The sequence below is a fragment of the Anolis carolinensis genome, chromosome 2 (assembly GCF_035594765.1).
Source record: "Anolis carolinensis isolate JA03-04 chromosome 2, rAnoCar3.1.pri, whole genome shotgun sequence".
Classification (NCBI taxonomy): Eukaryota; Metazoa; Chordata; class Lepidosauria; order Squamata; family Dactyloidae; genus Anolis; species Anolis carolinensis.
Genome location: NC_085842.1, coordinates 192,656,877 through 192,681,439, shown reverse-complemented (window position 1 = coordinate 192,681,439; position 24,563 = coordinate 192,656,877). Strand labels below are relative to the sequence as shown.

Below are 24,563 nucleotides of genomic sequence, written 5' to 3'. Positions count from 1 at the left end.
GACTTCATTAAATACATATGCCATGGTGTCAGGAGTGAGAAAAAACTTTCTCCCAGAGATCTTAAAACTTGCTCAAAAGTGTGTGTGATCCTTATTTATTTTTTTAAAATGTGACACAGCATTCTTTTTTGTTTTATTTTACTAAATTTCAGAATTCTCCAGTGCTCCATCTTAATACTTAAACTGCAGCCACTTACTCTGTATTGTCCATCCTGTATCATTTGGTGTCTGGCTGAATGCTGATTTCAGAAGTGAGCTCAGAACAGTGCAACTGTTTAGTTGGTCCTAATAAATGCATTTCTGTTCCATAGTAAATGGGAAATGAAACCCCTCATTGCTCATTAGAATGGCTTCTCTTTTAGTAACTCTCATAGTAGAGAATGAGCTGGACTTCCGGTGGAGAGCCTGCCCATAAGTGGAATGGAATCATGTCCTCTTGTGCCAGCAGACTGCTGACTTGAAGGTTGGATTGCCGACCTGAAGGTTGCCGTTTTGAATCCAACCCGGGGAGAGTGCGGATGAACTCCCTCTGTCAGCTCCAGCTCCTCATGCAGGGACGTGAGAGAAGCCTCCCACAAGGATGGTAAAACATTAAACATCCGGACATCCCCTGGGCAACGTCCTTGCACATGGCCAATTCTCTCACACCAGAAGCGACTTACAGTTTCTGAAGTCACTCTTGACACGGAAAAAGAAATTGTGTAAAATATAATGTAATGATTAACATTTGAAACATGAAATCCCAGTGTTGGAGTTTTCTTTTCTGCCAGGACATTTTTGAAGAGTTCCCAGTCCTTCTTGAATATTGAAGGGTCTTTTATTTGAAGATATCTTCTACTATGAATTCTTCCATTTTGGTGTTTCTTCTAGTTTTCACATCCGTGCATGCACAATTCTTGCTGCAGTTATCATCATAATGAAAAGTCTGTCATATGTCTTCAAAAGTGATCTATCTGTTGTGCCTAGTAAGAATGCTTCTAGATACATGGATGTTTTTCGTTTTAATACTTTTTCTATAGTTTTGTGGATCTCAATCCATTTTTTTGCCTTTTTGGAAGACCACCACATATGAAAAAATGATCCCATTGCTTGTTTACATTTCCAAAAAGTGTCATGTAATATTGATAGAATGTTTTGTAAAAGTTTTCCAACAGTGAATAATTTCTGAATATTTTTTTTTTTTTACTTTCCAGAGGCATTCCCAAGGTGATAAGGGTTTTTGTGAGTTAGCTTTGCTCCTTTGCTTTTTGTTTGGATGCTTCTCGTCTTTCCCCCTCAGAAAGGCCTGCTTTGAAAACCAAGTCTAAAAGAGGCTCCAGACAAGGCCTGTTGTGGTCCCTGTTGTTGTGTGTTCTCTTGGCTGTACAGCACAGTCGTTCTCTCACACGTACACACACTTGCCTTTGTAGGCTCATGTTCAACACGGGACTTCTGGCAATTGAGAAGCTGAAAGATTCAAGGCTGAGAAGCATTGTAGGAAGGTGGAGAGCGTGATCAGAAATTAGAGGTGTGGTAGGAAGAGTTGTCAAAAGGTTTTCCGAAGCACAGATGTGTCCTCATCCCATCTGGCCTCGCAGTTTTCCTTGAATTCCTCAAGAGGCGTGGTTGTGATGTAATGGCTGGCAGCATCCCAAATCAATTTTTCACAGCATTACTAGCCATCGTCTCGAAAGTCTCTGAGCAGTTCTGCCAGCCTCCAAAACAAAAACAAGTCAAGGATTAGGAAGGGGATTGGTTTGAAAGGATGCAGTCATTTCTCCAGGAGGGAGAAACCAAAGGAAGGTCTTGCAGCAAGACCCTGAGATTCAAAGGCTCGCCATAATGTAGTTTACAGTATCCCTCTCACCCTCATCCCACTTCCCAGCATAAGGCTCCGTGGGATCTGGCTTCTCTCTGTGTGTCTGAGAAGTGAATTTATGCCTTGGGCTGTTTTCCTTGCAGTGTGAATGAAATGAACCAGCTGTTGCTTACAAAGAGAAGCTATAAGATCAAATCATGTACACACTATATGGGTTGCTTTTTATTATGATGATTAGGATGTGCTGGTTTTCAGCTGTGTGTGACCACAGTCGGAGCAACTTTTTACACATGATGAAGCAACTTTTTTTGGACTGCAAATTGACAGATTCTGTGTCGTCAAAGGCTTTCATGGCCAGAATCACAGGGCTGTTGGGTATTTTCCAGGCTGTATGGCCATGTTCCAGAAGTATTCTCTCCTGAGGTTTCACCCACATCTGTGGCAGGCATCCTCACAACCTCTGAGGATGCCTGTCAAAGATGTGGGTGAAACGTCAGGAGAGAATACTTCTGGAACATGGCCATACAGCCCAGAAGATACCCAACAACCCTTAACAGATTCTCCCAACCATAACGATTCAAGTTAGTGAATTAGGGAGTTTTAATGAGAAAAGTGATATTTTTTCATGTTCTAAATGTTATATACAATCATCTTAAAACCAGTCTAGTGAAATATTTGGTGCTTTTTGTGAGCACTGGCATTTTGTGGCATCCTTAACTGAATTCAGTGTGGCTAAAAGTCAGCATGAGTCTCCAGTGGTGTAGTGGGATAAACCGCTGAGCTGCTGAACTTGCTGACCAAAAGGTCAACAGTTCGAATCCGGGGAGTGGGGTGAGCTCCCTCTGTTAGTCCCAGCTTCTGCCAACCTAGCAGTTCGAAAACATGCAAATGTGAGTAAATCAATAGATACCGCTCTGGCAGGAAGGTAACAATGCTCCACGCAGTCATACCGGCCACATGATCATGGAGGTGTCTATGGACCTCACCCGCTCTTTGGTTTAGAAATAGAGATAAGCAACAACCTCCAGAGTCGGACACGACTAGGCTTAATGTCAGAGGAAAACCTTTACCTTTACCTTTTAAAAGCCAGCAATGGTTTGTTTGAACAGAGCAGCTTCTCGCATCTGTCAGGATTGGCTTTCCTCTGCCCAGATGCTTCTGGAAATACACTGTTGGAACTAGTAGGATGATGCCCAGTTTACTTCTCTGTTGCCAGGGTATTTTATAAAACATCAAAATAAAAACTTATTGACAGTTGGCTAGGTGTTTTGGCTGTATGAGTGATGTCCGCCTCCAGCCCTGGCAGTGTTGTGGAAGGGGTAAATAAATAAAACAATTTTTATTTTAATCTCTAAGCTATTGCATGACAGGCTTGCAAGGGTGAGATGGGGGGGGATCAAGAATCTTCCAAAATAATAATTTCTGGGAGGTTAGCCTTGTTTGTTTCCTTGCTGCCACTGAAGTAAATGCCTTGGCTGAGAGCAAAACATCTATACTATCATAAAATTTAGAAAGGGCACAAGAAAAATCCAGCTGGATGAGATCAAAGCTCCAGTTCAACATCCTGTTTTCCACATAATCCTTTTCCCCACCCAGATGCCACTGAGAAATCTGTAATTGGGATGTGATAGCAACTGGATTTTTCCATTATTGCTCCCAAGGGAGGAAAGATATTTTCATTCAATTCACATATAGATAGAAATTTTTGGCAAATTCAGACTTTCCAAATCAATATGTGACTTAGGAATGCAGCTTTCATTTCATAAGTGCTGTCCTCTATATGAAAACTATTAGAGGAGGGAAATATTTTAAATGGCAAAAAATGCATGAAAGAATTAGAATAGAGGAAACATGAACACATTTGGCCAAAATTGTTAATCTATATTTTATATCTTGTCTTTTGCCAGCAAGCAGGACCATAGGTGACATTTTAGGAAACATACAGTCAGCCCTCCAAATTTGCTGGTGTTAGGGGCACTAAATTGTTGCATTTTAAGTGTGTTTCTTGGCTATGAGCATTACATAAATCACAATAAATAATTTCAATTTTTTTTTATCCAGGAGAACACCATTCTGGGAATTTCTAGATCCTTCAGCATGACTCTTTGCCCAACTTCCATTGGACGTTGACCATAGAATTGCACTGGAAGGCCTAAAGATTCCCAAACTGAACATTTATATCAAATCCGTGAAAAATCAAATCTGCAAAAAATCAAAAACCACAAATTTGGAGGGCTGTTTGTACATGAAAATTGATATCTGTTCTTGTTTTTGCAATCGCTTGGGTTGTGACAAATGACGAGTGTGTTCGTGCATTATCGTGATGAAGCTTGATGGAACTAACCTCTTTTAGTGGTCTCTTCTTTCTTATTGCCACTTTAAGTTTCTAAAGTGTGATTACATAGGTTTTGCTGTTGGTTGTGGCACCATTTTTAGTGTCCCAAAACACTGCTTAATTATGATAATGCACACCCACACATGTCATTTTTCACAACCCAGGTGACTGCAAAATCTTTTGATCTATCCTTGTATATATAGCAGCAACAAGAACTAAACAATTCCCCATCCCTGAACTAAGTTGGTCCTGTTAAAACCAGAACTGATGCATGGGACTGAATGGTAGCAAAAAAAACCTCCTGATTTTGGTATAGATATTTATTAAAAATTTCCAGAGCTTGAACATATGCTCAAAAGTACCTTATTCTTTCATTTTTAGTATATGTCCACCAATCTGAGCTATAGTTTGGAGTCTGGTTCTGATTGAAAGATCTCAGGGTTCTAATGAAAAGCACATTCCCATATCTGGGACATACTGTATATTCTTGAGTATAAGCCTGGTTTTTCAGCCCTTTTTTAGGGCTGAAAAAGCTCCCCCCTGGCTTATACTCGAGTGAGGGTCCTGGCTGGCTTATATTTGGATCAGCTTATACTCAAGTATATAGGTAATCAGAGTCGAGCAGTCTTATTAAAGTCTTATTATTATCATAAATTACAATTTTATGTAAACATTCAAAAACATTTAACCTATTGATGCCTCAAATAATGTAATTTTATTAGTATCTATTTATATTTTTATTTTCTGAAATTTGCCAGTAGCTGCTGCATTTCCCACCCTCATCTTATACTAGAGTCAATAGATTTTCGCAGTTTTGTGGTAAAATTAGGTGGCTTATATTCAGGTCGGCTTATACGCGAGTATATACGGTAATTGAATTTAATTAAAGTAGAACCCAGAAGCCTAAAGTCCTGTGTTAGAATCACAGATGCCTTAAAGGGCCAGATTTAAAAGTGTCTTTAAAACAGAGTTTATTGAAACAAAATGAAAAGGGATACTTAAATGCAGTTCCACTGGTCAAAAACTCAAAAATTCAAACCAGACCTGGTTCAAAAGGTAAACAGAAATGTAATCCAGATCAACTGGATGCAAAAAGCAACAAGTCAAACAAAGTGCTCTAAGGCAAAACAAAAGGCACAGTACACAAATGGTTAACAGAGGGAGTTGCAAGAAGAGAAGTGTCGTCAGCCAAAGTCCAAGGTCGAAACAGGAAGAATCCAAAACAGTGTTGCTCCACTGTCTGCAGAAGCAAACCGGTTCAGGTCCAAACTGCAGATCCGAGTCCAACACTGAACATGAAACAGGCAGCAGCAAGACTACAAGAAACTTTTCCAATACACAGCACCCAGCACATGAACGCACATCAACACCTTGCCTTCTGCAAAGACCCCTCACCCCTGAACCCACTTTTATCTACAAACCATCATCAGAGGATGAACTGACCACCGCCCCATCACCATCCCCCGCAGCTGCTCCCAGCTCTTCACGTGAATTCATTTGACTCTCCCTCCAATTCCTCCACCTCCTGTCAAGACTTAGATCCCCCCAAGAATCAGTTGGATTCCCTGATTGCCAGTCTTCACTCCCAGAGAACCCCATAAAGTTATCACTAGTTGTTGGTGCCTCACAAATAGCTTGTACTTCTCTTATCTTAGTCCAATCCATGGTGTCTCCTTCTTCTCCTTCACTCATTGACCCATCATCCCCAGAGAATCCCTCAAACAACTCTTCATCTGTAGGTGCTCTAAGTATGTCCCGAATTCTCTTTCTCTGCTGCTCATCATCAGATTCCTGCTCCCGAGTAACCCTTTTTCCCTTTTTGACACCCATACTACTGTTGGCAACATTATCATCCCCAGAGAATCCCTCAAATGACTCCTCATCTGTAAATGCTGTAAAAAGAGCTGATCCAACAATGAGACGAATTAAGCGGTCTCTCGGGGCGCAAAACATACGGGGGCACAGTCAAGACTGCTTTTTCTGTTGATTTGTTGTAAAACATGATGTTTTGGTGCTTAATTTGTAAAATCTTAACGTAATTTGATGTTTAATAGTCTTTTCCTTAACCCCTCCTTATTATCCAACATTTTCGCTTATCCAACACTTTTATTTTTCAGTGATTGGTTTGAGGCGGGTGTGTGCCAAAATTCTGTTTGCCTACACTTGAAAAATACCTAGGGCCGGCTCTGGCTGTAAGTATGTCTCGGATCTTCTTTCTCTGCTGCTCATCATCAGATTCCTGCTCCCGAGTAACCCTTTTCCCCCTTCTGGCACCCATACTACTGTTTGTAACATTACTCACAGGCTCTACTACAACATCCTGAGCTAGACTATTTACAATGCCAGCATATATAATGGAACATGAGCATCCACAAATTTTGGTATCCACAGAGGAGTCCAGAAACCAGACCTCAGAGGATGCCAAGGGCATGCTATATATCTTAATCTCATGTCAGGAAAAATATTTGTGCATGCGCAGAGTGCCTGTCTTGAACTCCCTTCTCATGGACCTAGAAGCTAACTTACAAGGCAGTCTTCCAGAGGACTCAGCCCTTCCCTTCCACAAGATCCATAACTGGCCCGTTGCCTGCCATTAGAGTCACTACGCCCCCCTTCTCTTCCAGGCCTCTCCTCTCTCTCTCTTCATTTTGCGGCACTCCTTCTCTTTGACCCAGGAATTCTGACTGGAAAAGCTTCTGCAGCAGTGCTATCAGCCAGGCTTTGGCTGGAGCTGTAAGGGAGTGGGGTGGCTGGAACGGGCTGAGTTAGCAGGACTGTCTGGTGTGTTGAGGTTTTGGCAGGGAATTGAGCTGGAGAGAGCATAAGATTTATCTGCTGACCCAGCGCTGTGGGACTGGGGTGTGGGCTTTTGAGATTGGACGGGGGGGGGGGGGGGAGACGAAAAACAGAGGAAGTGTCTCCCCTCCACTGCCCTGGCTTTGCTGTGGCTGTGTTTTCCAACCAGAGAATGTGAGAACAGAAATGAAAACAAGGACAGGCAGACCAAGAATTTTCATGGTTCTGCAATGATTTTCCCATAAATGTAGAGAGATGCAGCCAAAGATTTGGATGGTCAGAGGGAAACAATAATACCATTGACCCCTCCTCCTGCTCTTCTGTCCAATGCCTTAAGCTCTTTGCCCTGTTCTGATCCAGACTGCTCTTTGTTCTCATGCCTGCAGGGCTCTCATTCACCTCTGTGTCCTCCCTCTATGTATGTGTGTATACCATTTTATCCAGTATCTTCAAAGTGTATCACAGACCCTGTTTGGATATCCCAAATGCAACATTGTTAAGGTAGCTATTTTTGAAACGTATGCATGGAAGTAGTGAAATTGGCTGCTGCTGCTCAGTCATTTAGTCATCTCCGACTCTTCATGACCGCATGGACCAGTCCATGCCAGAGCTCCCTGTTGGCCGTCACCGCCCCCAGTTCCTTCAAGGTCAACCCAGTCACTTCAAGGATACCGTCCATCCACCTTGGTCGGCCTCTCTTCCTTTTTCCTTCCATTTTCCCCAGCATCGTGATCTTTTCCAAGCTTTCCTGTCTCCTCATGATGTGGCCAAAATACTTCAGCTTTGCCTCTAATATCCTTCCCTCCAGTGAGCAGCCGGGCATTATTTTCTGAAGGGTGGACTGGTTGGATCTTCTTGCGGTCCAAGGCACTCTCAGGATTTTCCTCCAGCACCAGAGTTCAAAAGCTCTATCTTCCTTTGGAAGAGTTCTGTCTTCCTTCGCTCAGCCTTCCTTATGGTCCAGCTCTCACAGCCATAGGTTACTATGGGGAATACCATTGTTTTGACTATGCGGACCTTCGTTGCCAGTGTGATGCCTCTGCTCTTCACTATTTTGTCAAGGTTGGCCATTGCTCTCCTCCCAAGAATAAACGTCTTCTGATTTCCTGGCTGCAGTCTGATTTCCTGGCTGCAGTGATCTTCGCGCCTAGAAATATAAAGTCTGTCACTGCCTCCACATTTTCTCCCTCTATTTGCCAGTTATCAATAGGTGTAGTTGCCATGATCTTGGTTTTCTTGACATTTAACTGCAACCCAGCTTTTGCACTTTCTTCTTTCACCTTGGTGATAAGGCTCCTCAGCTCCTCCTCGCTTTCGGCCATCAGAGTGGTATCATCTGCATACCTAAGGTTGTTAATGTTTCTTCCAGCAGTTTTAACTTCGGCCTTGGATTCCTCAAGCCCCGCATGTCGAATGATGTGTTCTGCGTACAAGTTGAATAGGGAAGGTGAAAGTATGGGTGGGTTCACATGAGGCAGAGCAAGGAGGATGGCTCTGCAGTCAAATACTGGAGGGGAACTGGTCACCAGCAATACGCATGCCGTCCCACTTTTTCAACTGCTTTTAAAATGTCACAGTTTCTCCTCCTTCCAATTTCTCCCATTGCCCTCACCTTACTTCACTTTCTACAAACTGCAATTTTGTATTTGGTGAAATCAGAAGAGATGAGATGAAAAGAGAGTGGAGTTTTGCCCTTCCTGGTGAGGCAAAAGCAAACTTCTGCAGCTTCTCCAATCTTGTCTCTTCTTCCTTTTTAATAACCTTTGCTATATTGACTCCACACATTCTGCTTTTGCTTTGCCTCTCATCTCCCAATTTTGATTTGTGAAATGGTGTGTTAAAGCGCTGAGTTGCTGAACTTGCAGACCGAAAGGTCCCAGGTTCAAACCTGGGGAGCGGAGTGAGTGCCCGCTGTTAGCTCCAGTTTCTGCCAATCTAGCAGTTCAAAAATATGCTAATGTGAGTAGATCAATAGGTACCGCTCTGGCGGGAAGGTAACGGCGTTCCATGCAGTCATGCCAGCCACATGACCTTGGAGATGTCTACGGACAACGCCGGCTCTTTGGCTTAGAAATGGAGATGAGCGCCAGCCCCCAGAGTCGGACAAGACTGGACAACGTCAGGGGAAACCTTTACCTTTACCTTTTAGGGGGAACGCATGCTAACGGAAGGAGACACTAGAATATTTTTCACACTGGAGAGTTTGAAAAGCTGTGAATATGAAGTGATGTTTGTGTAAGAGTGCTCCCTCCTCTGTTGAGCAATGTGAATGAATGCAGCCCCTCCTAGTGGTATATATTGCTGCAGGACTAAATCTGCACCTGGGGCACACTTTTTGAAATTGTCCAAAATGGGATTTTTGTTTGTTTGGATATTTGTACCTTTTCAGAATGAGTGATAAACACAATAAACGAAGCAGGAGACAAGAACAAGTGTGAGAATAATGAGAACAATGTATTTCTATTTTGACCAACCCAAAAAGAGCCAAAGTGTTAATGGAAACTGTTTTGAGCTAGATACAATGCTCTATTTCCCCACTGGACAAGTTGAACATCCTCAGCTGCCCCCCCCCCCCCCAAAATAAAATTGAAGGAATCAAGATGAGAATAATTGCACAGGTTATAAGACACTCTTGCACAAGAATCACTGTGTCATCTTCATATTCAGCCCAGCGAGTTAAACTACTAGATGCAGAAATATCCTGCTGATCGAAAGGTTGGCAGTTTGAGCCCAGGTCAGGGTGAGCACCCACCTCCCTGCCCACCTAGCAGAATAAAAACAGAAATGCGAGTAGATGAATAGGTACCGCTTTTAGAGGGGAGGGACTAAAGGCACCCTTAAGGACATTGATTGGGGGGACAACAAAGCTCCTCGTCATGGAAGATGGAGCGACAGTACCCCCCTCCCCCACTAGCCGGAGTCAAGTACAGCCTCCAAGATGCCTGATATAAGATGGGAAATGCCTTTATCTCTGTATAAGTATTGTCTGTCCTTGTTAATTATATAACAGCATTGGATGCTTACCATATTGAGTTCTGTAATCTTCCCTGAGTCCCCTCTGGGAGATAAAGTGGAATATAAATGAAGTATATTATTTTATTATGACACAGCAAACAAGATAGATATGCTGGATTTCATATCACAAAATCACAAGTCGAACACTTCCCAAGTGTCTAGGACTGTGTGATGTATTTTCGGATGATGCGTGCAGATCCCAGCAGGGTGGCCTTTTGCAGTTGGCAGATCGTAATTTTGTCAATGTCTATTGTTTCCAAATGCCGGCTGAGATCTTTTGGCACGGCACCCAGTGTGCCGATCACCACCGAGACCACCTGCACTGGTTTCTGCCAAAGTCTTTGCAGTTCAGTCTTGAGGTCCTGATAGCAGCTGAGTTTTTCCTGTTGTTTTTCGTCAATGCGATTGTCACCTGGGATGGCGACATCAATGATCCAAACCTTTTTCTTTTCCACAACTGTGATGTCTGGTGTGTTGTGTTCCAGAACTTTGTGAGTCTGGATTCAGAAGTCCCACAGTATCTTTGCATGCTCATTTTCCAGTACTTTTGCAGGTTTGTGATCCCACCAGTTCTTTGCTGCTGGAAGGTGGTACTTGAGGCATAAGTTCCAATTAATCATTTGGACCACATAGTTGTGCCTCTGTTTGTAGTCTGTCTGTGCGATTTTCTTACAGCAGCTGAGGATATGATCAATGGTTTCATCGGTTTCTTTGCACAGTCTGCATTTTGGGTCATCAGCTGATTTTTCGATCTTGGCCTTAATTGCATTTGTTCTGATGGCTTGCTCCTGGGCTGCAAGGATCAGGCCTTCTGTCTCCTTCTTCAGGGTCCCATTCGTGAGCCATAGCCAGGTCTTCTCCTTCTCAGCTTTTCCTTCAATTTTGTCAAGGAACTTTCCATGCAATGTTTTGTTGTGCCAGCTGTCAGCTCTAGTTTGTATTACATTATTATTATTATTATTATTATTATTATTATTATTATTATTATTATTATTATTACAGTATTATTATCTCCAGCCATGGGAATCCACTGGGTGACCTTGGACAAGTTACACTCTCTCAGTCTCAGAGGCAAGGGCAAACTCCTTTCTGAACAAATCTTACTACAAATATCCTATGAGAGGTTCACCTTAGGGTGGCCATAATTCAGAAACAACTTGAAGACATATAATAAACAGCATCAAAAATTTTGTTACTGACTGGGCACAAAATATACTATTGGAAATAACTGTGATAAGCAGAGGGAATTTGATTACTGACTTGGCATCTGTAGTACATCAATATTTTGCAGTTACTCATTCTTAACAATGCAGGTGTGGCTCTGAACAACATGTACTTCTCTTGCAGGTTGTGTAGGTTCTCTTTATGCTATGAGAGACTTCTTTTGGATGCTTCTGTTGGATGTGTCTATGAATTTGGATCAGGAGTAAAGAATGGCTCAGGTTCTACACATGGAGACTGCTTTTCCAGGTGGGTGTATACTGCATTTTGACAGATAGCAGCTAAGTCTGTTTGTATTCTTCCTCTAATATTATTTAGCCAAATGGCCAAGTTTAGAAACTCAGAAATAGAGACATAAAGTTCTGATTGTTGTTATTCTTACACCTTGGTAATTAAAGATGTATTGACATAAAAGTGTCATATGACCTCTGCAGCAGTTACTGTCATGCCACGAGAAGGCAAAACATTACCTGCTGCCCTGTCTCTTTAAGATTCTAAAGGGGCGGAGCTTAGCCTTGGCTCCTGCCAGCCTGAAATGGCAGTTATTTTTTGTCAGTTAGATTTTGTCAGTTGGTGAGGCACTGGAAGGAAGTGTAGGAAGTAAAAGGATCACAGAAATTCACGTCACGTTGGAACTGTATTCAAATTAGATTAAAAAGCCATAGACTACAGCAATAGAGAAAGCCATGTCAACATTGCATTGAAGTCATCTCAAAGATACAAAGAATCCAATCATTCCAAGACTTTATACTCTGTGGCAATATCTATCCAGAACTGCATAGACTTAAAGATTTCTTTCCTCACGAAAGACTTCATAGTGGCAACAAGAGGAAAAGAGATCAATTTTGTCTATTAATAAAATATTTTGTTTCACCAACTACAGTCTCCAATCTGTCCTTCGTGCTATGGGTCCTTCCAGTTCATTTAGTTAAGCATGGAGGCAGAACAGTTACTGTATATACTTCTGCACACATGTGACTTTTTTTAAAAAAACTATTTCTAAGCTTATAATCTACCTCTTTAATTGTTTTTAGTAATTTACATAACCAGATGACAACAAATGCCCTATATTTTCCTGAGCTCCTTCATGGTTGTCTATGATGACATTTACCTGTGGACGAACTCTTCTAGCATTTATTGTGTGACATAGACAGGTTAACTGAGACAGCAGATTTAGTTCTGAATATTTGGTTTTGCAAAACAGAAAAATAAAAAATGGGTGTGGGAGAATTTGCCAAGAGAAACCCTAAACACTCTAGAAATTCTAGCAACTGGGGGAACTGCTGCTATGCAATAATCATAAACAACTTTTGCAGAGCTAAAAGTGATCAGGGTATACATATACACATATTTTGAGATCTTAGGTTGCTGTAGATTGGAAAACTTGAAACATATTCATAGAACCAGTGCATGATAACGCTTACAGTGTGATGGAGATAGTCAGTGTATTTTTAAGAGTCATGGACCAGAAAGGAAGGTCTTTAGGCTAATTTAATTTCCCTTATGCATTACAGGGAAGCCCAATCCCACCTCTGCTACATCTTTCCATGCGAAGGAGCAGGACATGCCTTATTCGGTGGAGACCCCCTATGGCTATCGGCTGGACCTGGACTTTCTGAAGTATGTGGATGACATTGAGAAGGGTCACACAATTAAGCGAATTCCAGTCCATCGGCGGCCACGTTACAGTTCGTTGCCACGAGGCTATGGCTACACGGGCTCATGGTGGACTTCCACCGAGTCCCTTTGCTCCAATGTCAGCATGGACAGTCACCATTCTTCCTACTCTTATTGTGGACGCAGCTTCTATCCCCAGTATCCCAACACCACACCAGGCAGTTTTAACGCCCGTGTGGAGAAGACTTTGCTGGATGCCAGGAAGAAGCTAGAAGACCAGGCAGATTCAGGAGATGGGGAAAGGTCCAGAGTAAGTGGCCTTGGGAGCCTCCATAGCAGTGTATCTGGGTCAACCAGCTCTTTGGCGGGAAGTCAGAGCCTTTCACGCCAGACTTCTTACAATGGTTCACAGCTGGGCGCTTCTGGACAGTTTACACCAATTGGTTCGGGGTTGTCCACCCCAGTCTCCCCAACCCCAGGACACCTCCAGCATGTTCGGGAGCAAATGGCAGTTGCCTTGAAAAAGTTGCGCCTGTTGGAAGAGCAAGTCAAGATGATTCCTGTGCTTCAGGTGAAGATCTCAGTGCTGCAGGAGGAGAAGCGGCAACTTAGTGTCCAGCTCAAAAGCCAGAAGTTTTTGGGACACCCTGGGGGATTTTGTAAGGGCAAGTCTAGAGGGGAGCTCTACATAGATATCCCAGAGGAGGGGACAAGTGGGAATACAGAGGAGGGCAAAGTAAGGCCTGACACAGGGGCCAGGCTAGACAGGAAGGAAGTGAGGTCAGTAGGTGTGGGTAGGTCAGCTGAAGACAGAGAGGGGAATGAGGAGACAGAGAGATGTGATGTTGGGGTGGCAGTCAAGGAAGAAGAGCTGGGGTTGCCTTCTCCTGAGGAGGAACGGCAGCGCCAAGCTGTTCAGGTCCTGTCCACCAAGATTGCCGTACTGGAGACACAGCTGAAAAGGGCACTCCAGGAACTCCAGGCTGCCCACCAGAAATTGGAGCATCAGAGCAGGGAGCAGGAAGACAAAGAAATGTCCACAGGGGATGTGGGTCACCCAACAGAACGGGAAGTGAGAGAGGAAGGTCCAGGGCTTGCACACAGCCCGCTAGATAACCCCATCCGGGTGGATACAATCAAGGTTGTCCAAATTGAGAGGGAGCCAGAGGTTGTAGCTAGCAAAGCCACGGGGATGGAACACAAGCCGCAGAGGGCGCAAACGCTGGAGAGCAAAGAACCTTATGCCAGCCTCCGAGCTTTGGCAGAGTCTGAGGAAGTGAAGATGCCAGTGTGTGCCACATATCACAGCAGTGAGGTGATGGAGACGACATTCCCAGTCCATGCTGGTTCAGCGACTCCTTCTTCCACATTCCACTGTGTGAAGAAGATCAGCATTGCTGGCACAGAAGAGGATGGAAATGGAAATGAAGACTTAACAGGTAAGGGGCTGTGCATCTGCTCAATTTAATAAGAAAGCAAAGGCGGTCCAACAATGAGGCAAATTAGGCAGTTGCCTCTGGCGCAAAACATACGGGGGCACAGTCGAGACTGCTTTTTCTATTGATTTGTTGTAAAACATGATGTTTTGGTGCTTAGTTTGTAAAATCTTAATGTAATTTGATGTTTAATAGGCTTTCCCTTAATCCCTCCTTATTATCCAAGAGAATATTTAGACTATTTCCTCACACATCTAGCCAGATCTAGCCACATTTTCTCAGAGTGGTCTGTCATCTCAATGTAGTTTCCCTTCCTCTCTACTAAATGCTCAAGATAAGCATAAATGCAACAAAATAATGAGAGTAAAGTTGCAGTCTTCTCAATCATTGTGAGAATTTCAGTTGTGTAGTTGTTGCATGAGATCCCCAAATGTTAGTCCTTCCCTGTGTTATCCAAAACTAAAAAAATGACTGGAGTAACTGTTCTGACTTACATACCTTTTGCTATGGGCACTTCTGAAGGAGGGACACTACAGGGCAAGTGCCGAAATTGTCTGGCTGTGCCTTGGATGTTTTGAGCTGCCCTGACACCTGTAATGCCAACCTTCTCTTCCCTCTGAGTTTAGTATTTCAGCAAGGGGAAGGAGGTGGCTCAGAGAAGTTGTGCTTTCTACATGACTTTAAACAAGCTGTCAAGAGAGTTTGATATTCTCCTCCTCCTTGCATAAGTGTTTGGGAAAGTGGGCTCACATAGTTGAAAATGAAAATATTTGAATTACTATATATTTTTTCACTGTTACCCAAAAGGCAAGTATTTAATAATTTGGGTTTGGTGAAAAGGATGCTCAGCTGTTCAGTCCTGTGTATATTTACTCAGACTCCATTCCATTGTGTTCAGTGGGGCTTAGGTAAAGGTAAAGTTTTCCCCTGACATTAAGTCTAGTCATGTCCGACTCTGGGGGTTGGTGCTCCTCTCAATTTCTAAGCCGAAGAGCCCGCGTTGTCCAGCTGGAGCAAGGGCTTGTCCCGCCAGGAAACAAGGAGGTGCTACGGGTTTTCCTCGCCCGGAGGGCGTGCCCCTTCCCAGCGGGGAGGGGAAAAAAGACAAAAAAGAAGCTGCTCATTAGCCTTACAGCACCTGGAGGTGCCTCAACTGTGCCCCCCAGTGGATGGCGCCTTCAGCAACCACGTAGTTTGCCTACCGGTTGAACCGCCCCTGGGGGGGTTGGAAGATGGTCCCAAATGGCTAGCCATACCACCTAGGAGCTTCTAGGAATGGGCCAGTGGGCAAGTTCTCTTACTATAATATTATGGAGTGGAGAAGAGCCTGAACACTCACAGGTATGTATGTCAGGGAAGGGGAAGGCTAGTGCTATTCCCTCTTTTAAATTAACCCAGTTCTGGTGAAGTCTTGGTACAAGTTATGCTATAGGAAGGAAGAATCAAGAACATGCTTGCAACATAGACATGTTAATGGAGAGTTACAAAATACCAACATAAAGCATTAAATAAAACACCATCAGTTGCTAAAGAAAGAAAATTTGATCAGTTTTACATAGGGGAACATGATGTATGGAATCTTATTTCCTTGCAACAAGAGTGGTTAGCTCTTAGTCTCCAAAGAAGGAATACTGAAGTTTTAATCTGCTTTGGAGAGAGATGTGGGAGGTGCGGGTTTTAAATTCAGAGTGTGTGTGTGTGTGTGTGTGTGTGTATATATATGCGCGTTTGTGCAGGTAATAACACTTTACACTATGTAACAAAATTTGAAAAGAATTCTGTTGCTGGTTTAAAGTATTATTTCCTGTTTAATTGTGTGACAATTACTTTGAAAGTAGTTGTTATGCTCCAGAAACTTTGTTTTGTGGCTGTCACAAAATATGTTTAATGGTTGAGACTCTAAGGATCTCTTGACACAGCCCAGGGGGAAAAGGGGAGGACAGTTGGAGTTATCCGAAAAACACTTTCCTCCCTGTGGTGGAGGAGGAAGCGCTTTCTGATGCTTCCCTTCCACTTTGGGAGGAATGTGAGTGGAGTCTGCCAAGCTTGTGATGTTCTTCAGTCCCCGTCCAAAAGTGGCCATTTAGACCCGAGTGAAGAGTTCCTATAAGATCTTCATTGAAAAAATATAGCAAAATATGCTGCAGGATGTCCTACAAAAATACAGTTTTTGCAGTTTAATAAACTTATTCCATGTTTTTATGATAGAGCCAATTAGGAAATTACTTTTATAACACAGGAACAAAAACAGTGTTGCATAGTGTAATCCAATGGGTGCTATGGACCTGCCCTGCATTTTTAAAACACCTTGCCATTGTATTCTGTTACTCTGTAAGGGTTAACTTACAAAACTTAAATGTGTTAAGTACATGTTTTCAACTGATAAATAAAATTAAAAACCAATTGTAAAATGTTACATCAGGTTAAAAACCGGCTCCTACCAGATGAATTCCCACTGCGAAAACTCAACTAGTTTTCCAGAAAAAAGTCTCAGCTTTGGTTCTACCAGCATCCTCTTCAATCCTGGCTCATCCAATAATATATATCCTGGTATTTAACCTCTGCCCTGCCAATTTATAGCTAAGCTCTGTTTATGACAAACTGCCCTCCCCCAGCAATTTTTATATTAAAAGATCTGTGTACATCTACAATGCTGAGTTTTACCAGTTGTTTATAGCTGGAGCTCTAAAAATAGCCTGTCAAGTTCCCAGGATCAAAAGTCTTGGAATGAAAAGATTATTGGAAACTCCAATTATGAGCCTGCTTTGCCACAAAAAAACAAACAAAACAAAACAAAAACAAAAAAACACTGGAGGAGAGGAGAAAGAACGATTTCTCACAGGTCAAGAACCAGCCTGATCTCCAAATTTCAAGAGAGTCTAAGTCAGCTGTCCTTCCCAATGTTCATTCTCACTTGCAACTAAGGACTTCATTCCATGGGTTTTGGGCTCAATTTCCATGCATTTAAGAAATCGAGAAGAGATAGTGGATATTTATTTTATTATATTATTATATTATAACAGCTGCCACCGGTGTAAAGATGTTTATAATGCGGCCACCAGATGTAAAGGGGATTATCCACGCTTGCCACCACTATGGGAAGATATAGCCACTAGCTACTTAGAGAGGAGACCTTTTAAATTTTGTTTTTCTTCTTGTTTGTTTTTGACGGTAATATATATGACAGAAGCTGAGATGTTTAAAAGAACAATAACACGTTTATTCTGGCACAAAGCTTAATGGTTACAGTAACTTTCTTTTTAGAGGCACTTTGGTTAACAGTTGCAAAGCTAGAATGAGGTGTTTCAAACTTCTTAAAATGTCACTTCTTTCTTTACTGCTCTAAACTGCAGTCACCCTGTGAATTACAATCATAGATTATCTGTTCCTCATCAGGAGACAGACTACCTTAAAATAAGTCACCAAATTTATTTTAAATTGACTCAAAAATAAGCATTTGAGTCTCCCTGATCCCTTCAACTGAGGGTCAGTCTTCACTGTACCTCATCAGGGCACAAACTAACTGCTTCTTTTTCAAACCTGCACTTCTCCACCAAAACAGCAGTTGGCTCGGCCCACTTCTCCATGGCAACCAACTCATGAGTGCAGAATAACTGAAATATTGACCCTTTTAAAACGCAATTAAACATGACATCTGTAAACTAAAAAATTCACACTTCGTTACAGGAGTCCCATGGAGGTCATCACATGATGTAAGGGCACTTGGTAGGATTCCGTGGGGCTCTGTTTCCACAGCACATTGAAACAGAGCCCTAAACCCATCTTCAGGAGTCATGTGTTACCCGACTCCAGACACAGAAAAGTGGGAAAAAGTGGGGGAAAGACAGGCATCAATGTGATATGGGCGTGGGATACCTGGCCATTCCAGAAGATGGGGAAAATCAGGAGGGAGCAGAGTAAGACAGTTCCCTCTGCTTTCCCCTGCTTTCCCCCTGCTTGTGGGATGAAGTTCTAATTTGTTTAAACTCCAAAAAATTCTTTATCTCTCTGGAAGATTGGGGTGAATTTAAACCTTTCATAGTTTTCTCACACCAACCTGAACCTGTTCAATAAGAATCCACATTATTTACCTTGCGTTTATAGGAATTGAAGATGGCAGGGTCAAACAGGGGAAGAGGGCAAGTTGAGATGCTAAGTTTGACCCAGGAGCCAGGAGGCATCTCCTTCTGCCACCTCCAGGGTAGGTTAATTCAGAAAATACTGACAGGCAAATGCTGGTGCTGTTTCTCTTTTTTCAGAGTCTCAGAGGTTATTGGTGAGAGCTGAGCACCCATCTAGTCACCCTCTCCAGACAGAGCAAGTAGCCCGCTGTCTGTCACAGGAGCCCGATTTAAATGTCCAAACTGAGGGAGAGGACCAAGGTAAGAATTGTGGATTGGAAAGAAGCACCAAGAATCCTGTAAGGAACCGCCCTTGACTGACTGTTCTCTTCTCCCTCAATATTCCCACAGCTTCATTTACTGCAGGGATCCGGTCAATTATGAAAAGGAAGGAGGAACATACAGAGATTGTGGCAAGCAAGAAGAGCCTCCACTTTGTGGGCATCAATGGAGGGTACAGTGAGGCCTCCATGGTTGAATTATGATGTGAAAGAAAGATTCCAATCTACTCCTGAATCCTTCTGGGGAGGAACATAGCCCTGATAGCTCCAGTCAGATAGTAGTCCCAGTGGCTTCCTATATTCCGGTTGCCAGATTTAAGGTTTAACCTGGAGTATCGAAAACTATATCACACAAGCACACTATTGTTATTGTTCTTAATGACTTTCAAGTCAACTTAGACTTATGGTGACCCTGTGAAAAATATATCCAAATCATCCTGTCATCAGCAGCCCTTCTGAGCTCTTGCTCTTGGAACCGTTGCTTTCTTGATTGAATCTGTCCATCTGTACTGCAGTCTTCCTCTTTTCCTACTGTCTTCCATCTTGCCAAGCACCAAGTCTTCTCATGATAGGTCCAAAATATGACAGCCTTAGTTTAGACACCTTGGGTCTAAGGCAGTGGTCCTCAACCTGTGGGTCCCCAGATGTTTTGGCCTTCAACTTCCAGAAATCCTAACAGCTGGTAAACTGGCTGGAATTTCTGGGAGTTGTAGGCCAAAACACCTGGGGACCCACAGGTTAAGAACCACTGCTCTAGGGGAATGATTCCCAATCTTCCAGGTGTTTTGGACTTCAGCTCCCACAATTCCCAATAGCTACCGTGTTTCCCCGAAAATAAGGCATTGTCTTATATTTATTTTCCCTCAAGAAGACACACTATGACTTATTTTCAGGAGTTGTCTTATTTTTATTAAGTGTTGTACAATGATCTTCATTTATTTTATGGGTATGAAACAGGGTAGTAACCTGTCTGGTTTTTCTGGGAGTTGGTGTCCAAAACAACTAGAGGATCAAAGTTTGGGAACCACTGCTTTGGGGGGGGGGGGCAGTGTTCAAGACTTGACTTGCTCTAGAACTCATTTACAGTAGAGTCTCACTTATCCAACATTTACTTATCCAACGTTCTGGATCATCCAACGCAGTCTGCCTCCTGCCCGGATCCACAGCTGATTCTCTAGGCAGCAAGGACTGAACTTTTTACGGATTTAATTTTCAACAGTGTTGTTACTTTAAGTTCATTTTATGCAATTCTATCTTTATTTGTTGTCAATTTGTTAGTAGCCAATGTTTTTGTAGTCAATGTTTTCAATACATTGCGATATTTTGGTGCTAAATTTGTAAATACAGTAATTATTACATAACGTTACCGTGTATTGAACAGCTTTTTCTGTCGATTTGTTGTAAAACATGATGTTTCGGTGCTTAATTTGTAAAATCATAACCTATTTTGATGTTTGATAGGCTTTTCCATTATCCAATATTTTCGCTTATCCAACGTTCTGCCAGCTCATTTATGTTGGATAAGTGAGACTCTACTGTATTTCTTTTTCTAGCAGCCCATGCTATCTGTAGAACTCTTCTACAGCGCTACAATTCAGATGAGTTACATTTCTTCCTATCAGCTTTCTTCATTGTCCAGCTTTATTGTGCCTCTCTCTGTGCACAGCATTAGCTATAGTGCTATTTCCATTGGCTATGCCACTCCCACTACTGCTGCTGTCCAGTAGCTATTTGGCACATTTAGTCTGGCTTCTCAGCAAAAGGCTATCTGACATGGGAGGTCCAACCAGCAGCAATAGTATAATGTCAAGCCTCACAGAAGCATGCAGTTCCACCATAGTGCACCTATGCCCCATTATCCACACAACTACAGATTTTGTCTCCATCATTGAGCGGCGTGTTTATCCACAAGGATCTTCACAACCCCAGGGTGTTGTGTAGGAGGCCCCAAATCACCATACCTGGCATGTGTAAAATCTCCTATTCTATTCACTCTAATAACATAGAGCAGAGCTTTCCAAACATTTCATGTTGGTGACACACTTTCTAGACAGGCATCATTTTGGGACACAGTGCCATATTTACTTGAATCTAATGCTCACTTTTTGGGACTAAATTACCTTCCCAAAATCAGGGTGTGCATTAGGTAAAGGTTTTCCCCTGACGATAAGTCCAGTCGTGACTGACTCTGGGGGTTGGTGCTCATCTCCATTTCTAAGCCGAAGACCCGGCGTTGTCCAGAGACACCTCCAAGGTCATGTGGCCGACCTACACACTGCAGCCAATATTTATTTATTATTTATTTATTTACAGTATTTATATTCCGCCCTTCTCACCCCGAAGGGGACTCAGGGCGGATCACATTACACATATAAGGCAAACATTCAATGCCTTAACATAGAACGAAAACAGAGACAAACACAGCTCTGAGCTGGCCTCCAACTCATGAGTCAGAGTGATTTGTTGCAGCTGGCTGTAGCTGACTGCTCACCAGCCTGCCCCGGGCTAATGCACTAATGCAATACACTAATGCATCATGACACACAGTTTGAAAAACTCTGATGTAGAGCCTTAGAGGAAGCCAGGATATCTTTGATCTCCCTCTCTGATGGAGTCTAGGACTGGTTTCTCTAGCATTTAGTGTCTCTTCTCATCCTTGTTGCCACTGCTCAGGTATGAGTCCACCTCATCTGAGGACTCCAGCACAGCAGAGAATGTATCGGACAATGAGAGCACAGAGAGCGAGTATCATGAGGCGAGTGAGGGGCTCCCTGCCGCACAGGCAGCTATTGCAGAGCCAGCAAAGCCTTCTGGAACTGCCGCAACTCACCCTAGGATCGCCACAGAGGGAGGTGAAATACCAACACCAGCTGAAGGACAAAGCAAGGAACAACCAAGCACCACCGGGTAACTATCAGTGCAAGCATATTTATGGATATCAAGCCTCTGTGCCCAGATTATTCTAAATTTGATTCCCCAGAGAAACTGATTCTTACGTTCAGAATAAATGAAGCAGTGCACACAGGATGGGTGATGTCATTTTGCTGATTTCCAAAATATTGCTAACGTTATGGAAGAATGAGGTTGTTAAAAGGCATGGGAATGAAGTTGTCTGTATTTTCTGGAGCTGTAAGGAAGGAAGGTGAACCCCCTTTTACGTGATGCCTGCTAGGAGCCCCAGGTGGAGTAGTGGGTTAAAGACTTGTGACTTGAAGGTTGGGCTGCTGATCTGCAAGCTGCCAGGTTCGAATCCCACCCGGGGAGAGTGCGGATGAGCTCCCTCTATCAGCTCCAGCTCCATGTGGGGACATGAGAGAAGCCTCCCACAAAAGGATGGTAAAAACATCAAAAAAACATCCAGGCGTCCCCTGGGCAATGTCCTTGCAGACGGCCAATTCTCTCACTCCAGAAGCGACTTGCAGTTTCTCAAGTTGCTCCTGACACGAAAAAAAGATGATGCCTGCTTTCCTTCTTGGAAAAACATGCTGGCCCACTTAGTTCTAATCCAAGATTTAGCTTTACCAGTACAATCCTCTGGTGGCCCATTTCCCTCCTTTCCTTCAATATGATGCAAGGAGGAATAAATTACAGTAGGCCCACCACACTCCCAGTTTTGACATTTGTAGATTTAATTATTAACGGGTTTGATATGCCCTCTTAAATAATCTCAAGGTCTTCTAGTGCAACTCTGTGGTCAACTTCCAGCAGACGTTGACCATAGAATTGTGCTGGAGGACCTAGAACTTCTAGAGCAGTAGTCCAAACCTTTGGTCTTCCAGGTGTTTCGGACTTCAGCTCCCACAATTCCTGACAGCTGGTAATCTGGCTGGGATTTCTGGGAGTTGAAGTCCAAAACAACTGGCGGACCAAATGTTGGGAACCACTGTTCTAGAAGGAACACTTCTCTATGCTTTTATAGGTCCTAAAGTACATTTTTCAAGGCATTTGTAAGTCCTCCAGTGATGAAGGTTGGTCATAGAGGTGTACCGGAGAACCTAGAGAGATGTTCTCTTGGATTTTACAAAAGGTTGTTTTTTATTCATGATTTTTCCACATTTGTGCAGGTCCTATACCTCTAACTCAAACGAATGTGGAGGGCCTACTCTATTATTCATTTCAATGGCTGTTGTCATTATGTCTGAACCAGGAATTGCGCTTCAAAGCAAACTCCTTCATTAGTTAAAAACAGTAAATCTGGATCAGTTTGTTGGCTTTTTAAAGAAACTAGCCTGCTATAAGCCACAGTTCATTATTCAAAAGTAACAGTGAGCAAAAAAGTAGGAAATGTTAACGTGAATTTTCCAGTCCTCTTTAAGTACTAATGCTTTCCACAGGTTCACATAGGCTTATATGTGTAATACTAAATCCTCTCCTAATATTTTATGCAAATACTATTGTCCAGAAAGTATGTTCCATTCAAACATTCTATGCTTTTTTCCCGTTTTATAACCAGGATGGTACTCAGCAAAGAGCTGCTTTCAGCCTGTGAAGTTCTTCAGAAATACTTGGAGAGCCCCAATGCACACATGGATGAAGAGATGGTATACCTACACCTCTATAGTTTGGGAAGGTGGAGGAAAACCTAAACTGTGGGTCATCATTTAGACTTTTATTTGTGAAACTCATTTCTGTGACTGCCACACACCTGTGCATAATCCAGTAGTGGGTTTTGTGGGCTCATGCATAATACCGAAGTGACTAAAATGGTCTGACGCTTGGCCAGATGAAGAGGGCATGTTTAATGGGAAATCATTCTTGTGGCATCTTAACAAAATTTGGAATATCTGCACAAGGACTCTTCTGCATTTCACAGAACTTGGGGAATTCATGCTAGTTGAACCAATTACGGATTAGATTGCTGTGTACAGACAGTTCCCTGGTTACAAACACGATTGATTCTGGAGGTTTGTTTTTAAGTTGAATTTGTGTATAAGTCAGAATAGGTACATTTTAAAAGTGTAACTCCGGGCAAAAATACATTTTTAAAAGTTTTGGGAAGGTTAACATCCTGGGAGCATTTTATTGTCTGTACACCTGCTCAGAAGATTTCACCTCACTTTCATTCCCTTTGACAATTGGATATTGAACATTTTGGGTTGTTGTGAAAACAAGGATTGGTGAGAAAACTTCAGTTGTGATACCTTTCCCCCATGATAACTCTTCCAGGAGTAGATTTCCCTTCTATTGGGTAGATGTCCTCTCATTTCCTGTTGTTTCACCTCTGTTCGTAAACAGGAGTTGAATGTAAGTTGGATGTTTGTAATTCAGGGACTGCCTGTATACATCTATATATATAAAAGAGTGATGGCATCACGGCGACCCACAAAACAACAAAACTACAGGCCCCCCAACCTCGAAATTTGACAACACAACCCATCATCCATGCCTCTAGATTGATACAACAAAAAGAAAAGAAAAATAAAGTCCTAATTAGAGAGAGAGGAATAATTTCTTTTATCCAATTGCTGCCAGTTAGAAGGCTAAGCTCCTCCAACTTGGTCTCCTAGCAACCCAATAAAAAATAATTAAAAACACTAAAAAATTAATACAATAAAATACTATAATAACAGAAAATAACTAAAAATAATACAAGAAAATAATAAAATATAATAAATAAAAATATAACTTACAATAAAATTAATTAAAAAATGCAAATAACATCAAATAAAAAATACACAACAGTTTTTAACCAATACCACCACCACTTTGCCACAGCAACGCGTGGCCGGGCACAGCTAGTCTATATATATAAAAGGGTAATGAAATTTTGGCCTAGGACAAAACAACAAAACTACACACCCCAGAAACACTAAACTTGGCAGCACAGCCCCTCATCCATGCCTCTACGTTCATACAACACAAAGCTCCAGCTACTCCAGAAAACGGCCAGGCTTTGAGACTGCAAGGCTATTCACTGCTATTCCACCTGGCCAACAAAGGATT

At 42.5% G+C, this 24,563-nt stretch overlaps 1 protein-coding gene across 5 annotated transcripts in view; it reads left to right on the top strand.

The window, feature by feature from the left end:
• The window catches only part of kank2 (KN motif and ankyrin repeat domains 2), a 124,264-nt gene that overhangs the window by 86,593 nt on the left and 13,108 nt on the right, over window positions 1–24,563 (top strand). For 4 of the 5 annotated variants that reach the window (XM_062971436.1, XM_062971437.1, XM_062971434.1 and 1 more), the window contains 7 exons: window positions 6,251–6,325; window positions 11,292–11,414; window positions 12,680–14,221; window positions 18,478–18,600; window positions 18,691–18,793; window positions 21,294–21,527; window positions 23,074–23,161. In XM_062971436.1, coding sequence (XP_062827506.1) covers window positions 11,378–11,414; window positions 12,680–14,221; window positions 18,478–18,600; window positions 18,691–18,793; window positions 21,294–21,527; window positions 23,074–23,161 — 2,127 coding nt within the window. In that variant the 5' untranslated portion in view covers window positions 6,251–6,325; window positions 11,292–11,377. The remainder of the gene's footprint in view (window positions 1–6,250; window positions 6,326–11,291; window positions 11,415–12,679; window positions 14,222–18,477; window positions 18,601–18,690; window positions 18,794–21,293; window positions 21,528–23,073; window positions 23,162–24,563) is intronic. The other variant, XM_062971435.1, reaches the window with a different exon arrangement.